The sequence below is a fragment of the Poecilia latipinna genome, unplaced genomic scaffold (assembly GCF_001443285.1).
Source record: "Poecilia latipinna isolate Pla-1442-1.1 unplaced genomic scaffold, P_latipinna-1.0 Scaffold1861, whole genome shotgun sequence".
Classification (NCBI taxonomy): Eukaryota; Metazoa; Chordata; class Actinopteri; order Cyprinodontiformes; family Poeciliidae; genus Poecilia; species Poecilia latipinna.
Window position 1 is genome coordinate 60,742 of NW_015114477.1, and position 8,660 is coordinate 69,401.

Consider the following 8,660-nt stretch of genomic DNA (forward strand, 5'->3'; position numbering starts at 1 on the left):
TTTCTCTAAAAATTTTTTAGAAAAAAAAATAAAATTTTGTTTTTTTTTTTTTGGGTCAAAATACTTTTTTTTTTTTTTTTTTTTTTAATTCTTTGCTGTGTTTTGTCAGAGATCCCAGAGCTCGCCGATCACGGCGTCACACTCCCACCCAACATGCAGGGACTGACAGATGAGCAAATTGTGGAGCTGAAACTGAAGGATGAATGGGAAGAACGATGCATTCCAAGTGGAGGGGAAATATTTAGGAAGGATGAGATCGGGAGGAGGAATGGACATGGTGAGAACTTTTCTCTTTGGTGGAACCTTTTGTAAAGAAAAAAAACAAACATGTTTGCTGTTCTCAAGTAAACACAGCTGTCCTTTCAGACATGGGAAAGGATTTTGCTTGGTACTGAAACGTCAAATGGCTTGATATTAAGCCACTTGTAATTTATGCCACTTGAAATTGTTATATCCTACAACTAAAAGTGGACTGATGTTTTAAATATTCTTCTGTAAGTTTGGGTAAAAAGTAGTTTTGCAATTCTTTTTGTTTGCTGATGTATCTATTTTTTTTTTTTTATTTTTTTTTCGCCTACCAGCCCCAAATGATAAAATGAAGGAAGTGTTGATGAGGACAGTTGAGGAGGCAAAAGCACTCATCTCTAAAGTGAGTTTTACTGCAAAAACTGCATTTTTACCTCCTTGCTTTTGTCATCGTTGGTCAAGCAATCACCTCTGTTGTTCTGATTTTGCAGAAACAGGCTCAAGCTAATGTTTGTGTCACAATGGAAATGGTAAAGGAAGCGCTGGATCAACTAAGGGGTGCCGTGATGATTGTGTACCCTATGGGGCTGCCTCCTCATGACCCGATAAGAATGGAGTTTGATGACCAGGAAGATCTGTCGGGGACACAGGTTAGCCTGCTGATAGTGTTTTAATCAATGTCCGGTGCTTTGATAGAAGGAGCCTCTAATCAGTCTTCTTAGACTCTCTAGGAAATTCTTAGAATACATGTTGTAACCATCTGTACATCCATTTGTTCGTGTATTCATCATCTGCTGAATATTCAGAGTGAACTTTGTATTTAATATTTTCAAATTGTGAAAGAAATACTGAAAACTAGACATTTTTAAATTTTGACATGAAGGTTTAGTAGAATCCCAGGTTACGGACTTGAGACACATTTCGTTTTTTAGAAGTGTACTCCGTGTAATTGAATGTAGCAGTTTGAGAGTTTACTTTAGGGGCCATCTATCACATCCAGTTTCAACCTGCTTTTTTTTTTTTTTTTTTTTTTTTTTTGGACCCTCCGTCCCTTTCCATCTGCCCTCTCCATCTGTCGTTCCTCAGGCATCTCTGCAGGTGATCACAGAAGAAGAATGCCAGCTTTGGTGGGCTGGTAAAGAGATGCAGAGAGGGAAAAAACTTCAGGATTACATCGGAAGAAATGAAAAGACGAAGCTTGTGGTCAAACTCCAAAAGGTGAGAATCTGTCATTTGTCAAGGGTAATATTTATTTATTAGTTTTTCTCAAAGTGCCTTTCTACTTAAACGGTTATTTGTTCGCTTTAGAAAGGACAGGGGGCGCCAGCGAGAGAGCCCTTGGTCACTGATGAACAGCAGAAACAGATGATGCTGCATTACTACAAAAGACAGGAAGAACTTAAGGTGAGGTTGGGTAAAGTGAACCTTTATTATCCATGGAACAATTCTGTATGTACAACCTAACTTTGTTCTTATAACGCTTCCAGAAACTGGACGAAGCAGACGATGATAGCTACCTGGACTCGGAGTGGTCGAACAGGCAGGCCCTCAAAAGACAATTTCAGGGCCTTACTAATATAAAATGGGGGCCGAGGTGACTCTGACAACTTGCCCTCCAGATATCCCAGTGACTCAATTTTTGCCTTTCTTAATACAACTGGCCAAGACTGCCTAATAGCAACCTGAGGCAGGTTTTCCTGTTTTTCTTACCTGTGCTCTATCAGAGATCTTTTATACAGGTGATGTGTCCCTACGACTTGACTTTGCTTGTTATTGAAAAGGGTATGCAGCCAGATGTCTTTACTGCGTCAGATAAAACAGACATGATTAACCCAGGTTTAATATATCTGTGATAAAATATTGTTATGTTGGTGAGAATACGAATAAAAGAATTGTTTCCAGTGGATTTGTTTTGCAACAGAAAATGTTCAGTTTTTCTTAGAGTGCAGGGTCTAGGATGCTACACCTTTCCTCTCTTTGTCTCGCAGTAGTGGAACACATACTTCATTAGGTCATTGTAGCCCAAAGGCAGGAAGTTGCAACACAGTCATCATTTCAGCAGTGCTGACCAGGGAACTGGGAGGGAGAACTGTGTGAGGTCGATTACACAGCTGACTTATTCAAAAAGGCAACAAAACACAGAAAAGAGGCAGGTAGCATTGTTGGGTTCCAGAGAAATTCTGACATTTGAATTTTCCAGGTCTGGAATCGGAGTGTTCAGACTGCCTACCCATCCATGTGCTTGTCCATCCATTGGTTTATCTTCCCTCCATCCACAAACACATCAGCTTTTATATGTATACTTTAAATACAGCCTGAAAACTCTGGAAATTTGGATACTTGAACTAAAACTAAATGGCAGCTCAAGATTTAAATTTAGCATATTGTTGCATTTCATTATTATTCTGCTCAGATCTGAAAAAGATATTACTTCTCTAGATGCAATTATGCTGTCAGTCATGATGTTTTTAGGTTTTTCGAATAGCTGCCTGATCTCCATATTTTAGATGACGGATACACTAACCTTTAGTTCAAAACAATACAGCAGCTGAAGGATGACAAATGGATAACGGAGCTTTAAAATTTTGTAATTTAATGTTTTTATTAAACGGTAAAAAAAAAAAAAAACACTTTTGCTGATATTATATACAGCACTCAAGCTTTGCTGATCCCTCTGTTGCAGATTATTAGAATACTATGTAGCAAAGATGGCTTGTCAGATTTTTTTTTTCATCTTGTGGTATAAAAATGTTCTTTTGGAAATGTGAAGTGTGAGGAGTCTGAACAAATATCCACACGATTTTTTCAGCAGGAGCTGCCATTCAGATAGGAGTTCATCCAAATCTCCTGGATGATCATGTCCCTGCGCTCGATCCTTTCCGCCAGCTCAGCCGCCTCGCTTACATAAGTCACTTCCTCCCAGCCTTTTATCCCCTTCCTCTCTGCAGTCGAGAGCAAAGAGCTCTCGGTTTCTTCTTCGTCGTCGTCGTCATCGTCTTCTGCTTCATCCTCCTCATCATCCTGCTTAGAACAGTCGGGAGTCAGGCCGTTTGACTTGGCTCCAAGTGTGTGATCTCTGTGCCGCCGCCCCCTGCAGGTCACTCGGACAGATAGAGCCAGCAGTGTGAAGAGCAGGCCCACACACACGCTGGAGGTGAAAAGCAGCGCTGCCATTTCTGGGTGATCTGTGTGGGAAAAGAGGAACAGGTTCACTACACAGTCTGGAAAAGGCTGAAATTTGACTTCAGTCTTTAAGCACTGAATAGGCAATTAGTTTTAATTTTTACCTATTATGTTTAAATATGTCATTTTTTTGGTCTTATTTTCTTCCTGATACTTTATATACTTCTAAACCATTTTCTCCTTCGCTCTCTCACATGTCTGCTTCCATCCCTCCTGGTGTAGATCTGTCCTTTAGTTTTACCTTCCTTTGTCATTTGTCTTCTTTCTCTCTCCTTTTCTTCGTTTTGTGGGATTTCTTTCTTACTTCTTAATTTTGTTTTGTTTTTCAGCTTGCCCGTTGGGTAGCATTTAAAGGCTATCCAATGTAGAAAATGTGGCATAAAGGCAATGTTTAATAATGTATATTTTAAAATGACTAAAAGGGTGAGAATTATGGAGACTTCAGTCTGAAAAAGTCTGTTTACATAAAAATGTGTATGAAACTCGGAAAAGAAAAAGTTACCTTTGATGAAGGCGTAGGTCAGGAGAGAGTTGCTCATCATTGCTCCCGAACTGTTTGGCCTATTTGACTCCAGATCTGCAGCAGGAGCTTTTGTAAAGTTCACAAAACAACTATGAGTAGGCAACTCATAGAACAAATATGAGTTACCTAGAACAAACATAGAACAACAGCAAATAGATAGACACTGGTACCTTTTTCTGTAGTAGGAAGTGAGGTGGAGCTCAGTATGTTTGGGTCTGCCTCTTTAAGTAAAGACTTTGGCACTATTAAAAAAAAAAGAAGAGTCCTTCTTTGCTGCTAACCAGTTGATATACAATGGGTTGTGACAGCATTCATACCATATTTGATTACTTCACCACATCACAACAACTCCAAAAATATGAGCAATGTGACACAACCACAAACAGGCATTAACATCCACCCAAACTAATAGATGGAGCAAGGAGAGCATTAATAAGAGAAGCAGCCAAGCAACTATTTGTCGGGCACAGCGCAGATGAGTGGAAAGAAGAAAACCGTTGTTGAAAGAAACACACGAGGTTTCATTTTAGCAGGTCACCACAAGCTATGAAACAACTAAGAAGGTCCTCTGGGCAGATGAGACAAAAAGTAACACTTTTGGGCTGCATGTAAAAGACTGTGTAAAACTCTGAATATCCATGTTGAAACATGGTTCAGACCTAAATCTCACTATGGATCTGTGGCAAAACTTGAAAATGTATGTTTACAGCTCCAAATGGGTATGAACACCTTTTTAAAACACTGTGGTAAATATGTTGGTGGAAATGCAGTGAAATAGTTGCCCAAGCCTTCTGCTTCCAGTCTGGGTGGAGAACAGAATCTTAAAATACGCAGCAGTGCTGTATTAATGCCTGCGCTGCATTGTTGTGCTATAAATAGAGCCAACAATTGTACTAGGAACTACTCATTGGGTTTCAAATGAATGGTGTTAGCTGATGTCCTCACCGGCATTTCTGTCAATCACAGGAAGTGTAAAAAAGAAAAACAAACAAACAAAAAAAAACTTGGGAGTCTTGTTTCCCACTTCTTTATATTATGATTTTTTTTAGGGTGGAGTTAGGACAGAGCCACTGAAAGCTGGGATCTGAAGATAAGAACTCAAAGCAGGAAACAACAAATGCTCACTGAAAGTACTGCAGCATAATGAACAAGGCTGCGATAACATGACATCATGCGAGCTGGTATTTTAATGCATCACAAGGCTTCTATGTCTATTATGTGAATGAGGAAGCAGGAGAGGGTCCTACCACATGAATAAAGCACGCTGAGGTACTTCCTGGTTCCTGGAAAGCAGGGATCCCTGAAGGTCTGGTTGCTAACAGCAACGGCGCACTTCTGTTTGCTGTAGCAGGATTTGGACACCACCTGCACAGCGTTGTGGTTCAGACACTCTGAAAGGAGCAGAAAAATTAGGAGAAACTTGAGGAATATCACAGCAAGGGCAGAACCAAGTCCTGCAGACTTTATCACATCACACATTATTGCACCCTGGAGGCAGAGGCTCAGGTGGCAGGGGTTCATCCTGTAACTGGTGGGTTGTGGGTTTGAACCTCCATTCTGTCCATTGTGTCCTTGGGCAACACACTTTTCCCGCTTTACCCGCTGATGGTGGTCAGAGGGCCCACTGGTGTTGATTGCATGGCAGCCTCGCTTCCGTCAGTTTGCCCCAGGGCAGCTGTGGCTACAATGTAGCTTACCACCATCAGTGTATATAAATGGGTGAATGGCTGATAGTAGTGTATGGCGCAGACCATTTACTCATTATGTGACTTCTGAATGCAATAGATGTCCCCACATTTTATTTAGGGGTATCAAAGTAAAGAAGGAAAACGAGTTGTTTTTTTTTTAATTTGTAAAAAAAAGACCAAATGCCATTTTACTCCTCAATTTACTTAAACTTCAAAATTCGTCTATGTGTTGGTCTATCACAAAATTCTAATGAAATACATTCATATTTGTGCTGGCAGTGTTAAACAATGTGAAAAACTTAAAGGGCATGAATACTTTTGCAATGTACCGTAAGAGCAACTGAACGTGCGTATTTAATTTTTGCTCCTGGGCTGCAATAGCTGAATTATTGATTGCCTTCTGCAGGAGCTCGACTGCAGTTTAGCAAGAGTGCAACTGTGTTTTTGTGGCTGATGGTATTTAACCCAGCCGAGCAAACAGTTAATTCCTTGTGTAAATATAGAGTTTGATAACATCTATAAACGGCTTCTAGTGCGACACTTAGATTATTTAAAAGCAAATTAAGCATCTGCGAAAGTCAGGTGTTACATTACAGCGCACAGACAGCGTGTCTTCCAGTTTGACTTGACATACCAGGAAAAGCACAGGTGTACTCCAGTAACAGAAGGAATGCAGCCACAACTGATGTCATGAGGTACACCTGTTTCTACCTGCACCGTTTCTGCTTGTGATCTCTTTGCATTTTTAATAAACCCCACATTCCTCATAAATCCTCTGGGCTCTGCGTTCTAAAAGGAAATATGCAACTCTTTTAGTCAACAGACAGAGCCGATATTTCCATAGAGAACAAAGAATCGCTCCCCCCCTCCTCCCTAGTCTGCCGTGGGCCGTTTAGATAAGCGTCATGGGAAAAGAACAGTGCTCAAAATAAATACCAAAAAAAAAAAAAAGAAAAGAAAAGAAATCAATGGTGGCTGCATTCCATTTAGCTCTGGTGGTTTCAGGGTTCCGTTTCCCTGTTTGTGTCAGAGTTGCATGAGGCCAGCCGATGCCGCTGATCACAAACACTCACTGCGTGTTTTCACTTTACTTTACTACAGTGATGTTTCTCTATTAGTAGCTCACAGTGACTCACCAAATGGGGGTGATCTTGCCGAGAGCGAGGGGCAGGTGTCAGTCTGACCCAGACCTCGGCCGTAGACAGCTGCGTAGATGATCAGCACATTGGGGGTCTTGCAGCGCAAGATCATGGTCTCTCCTTCGCACGCCACCTGTGTTTTGTGTTCAGCTGAGTGAGGGTCAAAGTAAGACTGTTAAAACTCATCCTCATCTAAGTGCGCAAGGGGATTCAGAGGGGAAGAACTCACAGGGTTTGCACTTATAATTCACATGGAGGTACTTGTTCTTGCCAGGACATGGGTCCTTCCCAAACAGCAGGTGACTGACTGGTAGTTGGCATTCTCTGACGTTCTGACACTCAGACAGGAGCTTCTGCAAAATAATCCCCCAGGGCAATGGTCACTAAGGTCCAACACTGTTGATTTAACGATCAGGGACGCATAAAAAGATTCTGCACAACTTGAAAACCACATGCTGAAATTTGTTGAAGATCAAACTATCAAAATCTAGTACAGCTGGGCTTTAAAGTGCTGCATGGCTCGTGTCATGCGTGAATGTGCACCTGTAGAGCGGTTAAAGCTGAGCAGCTGTGGTTGCGGGGTCCAGATGCGGGGTCCTCTGTGCACAGCCGGACCTCTCCACTCCCGTAGAAGGCCGACTGGATAGAGATGGTGGAGTGGCGAGGACAGTGGAGTCTCAGTGGTGTCCCGTCGCAGGCGTGAGCAGACTGGCTGGTGATGATCCTTGAAAGGTAATCTGTTGCACGGAAGAAAGTTGAACATTTTTAGCAGCCACGCATCAGACATAATGCTTTACTATTTGTAGATCTGACTGTTTGGACTCTTCTTATTTCCGGGATGCATCTTTTGTTGTGTCCAGTAAGATTGCAAATATTATTCAATGTTTTCTTGAATGTAAAATATGGAAATTATAATTAATATAATTCCTTCATTCATTTCCTTTACATAACCAGATTTACTTGGGAGTAACATCAAATTATTTTTTTTGACAAAACATTTAAGTCTGATTTAACAGTAAAACACCAGAAGAAGATGCCTATAGAAAAATGCAAAATGCTGGTGATCAGCCATAGGATGGATCTGACTGCTAATACCATAAAAAATATTTTTTGAAAGGATATAATAATTTTCAACATGCCATTTTTAATAAGTTTGTTTCCTGTCATAAAAACCTTGCGAGTGAATGAAAAGAATTAGCAATAATATAAATAATTTGGGAATTGGGAAAAAAAAAAAAAAAAACAATAGTGGGCCAAGAATGGTACTTTGTGCAATGCACCCCTTATAAACTTGCAATACATGAATCACATTGGTTCTACTGACAAAATTATTTGCTATTGTGAGTTACACACTCAAACTCCTTGATAAGCAAAATTAATTTTTAAAGTTTTGGACTCCTGAGGTGTAATACTTATTTTGTGTTCTTTGGTATGTCATTTTTACACCATTTTATGCAAGTTATAGCCAATAGAAAACTTCAGAGCTACCATGTGACATTTTTTGTGAGAAAATTGTTTCTGTTGTCTGTAAGCTTTCCCCTCCTTTTATTGCATCATCATCATCATCATCATCTTACTTGAAAAATCAGCCAGTCCGTTCATGCGCCTGGTCCACAGTAGTAAAGTCAGATAGAATAGGCTATGGCTCCAGTCCAGTCCGTGGAAAGGACGCGTCCAGCTCATGACTCGCATCCCCTGCCCCTCTTCTCATATTAATGAGGCTCTTTGAACTCAGACTTGTCGTACTTAATGAAAAACCCAAACAGGAAGGTGAGGGAGACGATCCCACAAGGCCGCGGCGTTCGGCTGCATCTCTTTAAGTCCAAAAAAAAAAAAAAAAAAAAAAAAAAAATTTGGCGCCACAAAAAAAGAACCCCGCCT

At 40.7% G+C, this 8,660-nt stretch overlaps 2 protein-coding genes across 2 annotated transcripts in view; one reads left to right on the top strand and one right to left on the bottom strand.

Annotated features, from left to right (window-relative positions):
* The window catches only part of cfap298 (cilia and flagella associated protein 298), a 6,382-nt gene extending 4,232 nt beyond the window's left edge, over positions 1–2,150 (top strand). Inside the window, exons 3-8 of the mRNA XM_015014922.1 lie at positions 110–277; positions 582–649; positions 738–896; positions 1,333–1,464; positions 1,555–1,650; positions 1,734–2,150. Of these exons, the coding sequence (XP_014870408.1) occupies positions 110–277; positions 582–649; positions 738–896; positions 1,333–1,464; positions 1,555–1,650; positions 1,734–1,844 (734 nt within the window). The 3' untranslated portion in view covers positions 1,845–2,150. The remainder of the gene's footprint in view (positions 1–109; positions 278–581; positions 650–737; positions 897–1,332; positions 1,465–1,554; positions 1,651–1,733) is intronic.
* A 679-nt stretch (positions 2,151–2,829) lies between these two features.
* Positions 2,830–8,642, bottom strand: eva1c (eva-1 homolog C (C. elegans)). Its single transcript, XM_015014921.1, has 8 exons — positions 8,357–8,642; positions 7,323–7,516; positions 7,009–7,132; positions 6,777–6,929; positions 5,200–5,343; positions 4,123–4,194; positions 3,932–4,018; positions 2,830–3,431 (listed from the first exon to the last, which is right to left on the bottom strand). Exons 1-8 carry the CDS (start codon positions 8,469–8,471, stop codon positions 3,052–3,054), a joined length of 1,269 nt encoding a protein of 422 aa, XP_014870407.1. The 5' UTR covers positions 8,472–8,642; the 3' UTR covers positions 2,830–3,051.
* Between the last annotated feature and the right edge of the window lie 18 nt (positions 8,643–8,660).

Excerpts from the sequence above, each read along its gene's own strand:
- eva1c (XM_015014921.1), bottom strand. The coding sequence starts at position 8,471 with ATGCGAGTCATGAGCTGGACGCGTCCTTTCCACGGACTGGACTGGAGC. Across the intron at positions 5,344-6,776 it reads GGCAAGATCACCCCCATTTG|AGTGTCTGAACCACAACGCT; the intron begins GTGAGTCACTGT and ends TGCTCCTTTCAG. Across the intron at positions 4,195-5,199 it reads CAGCGTGCTTTATTCATGTG|TGCCAAAGTCTTTACTTAAA; the intron begins GTAGGACCCTCT and ends TTTTTTTAATAG.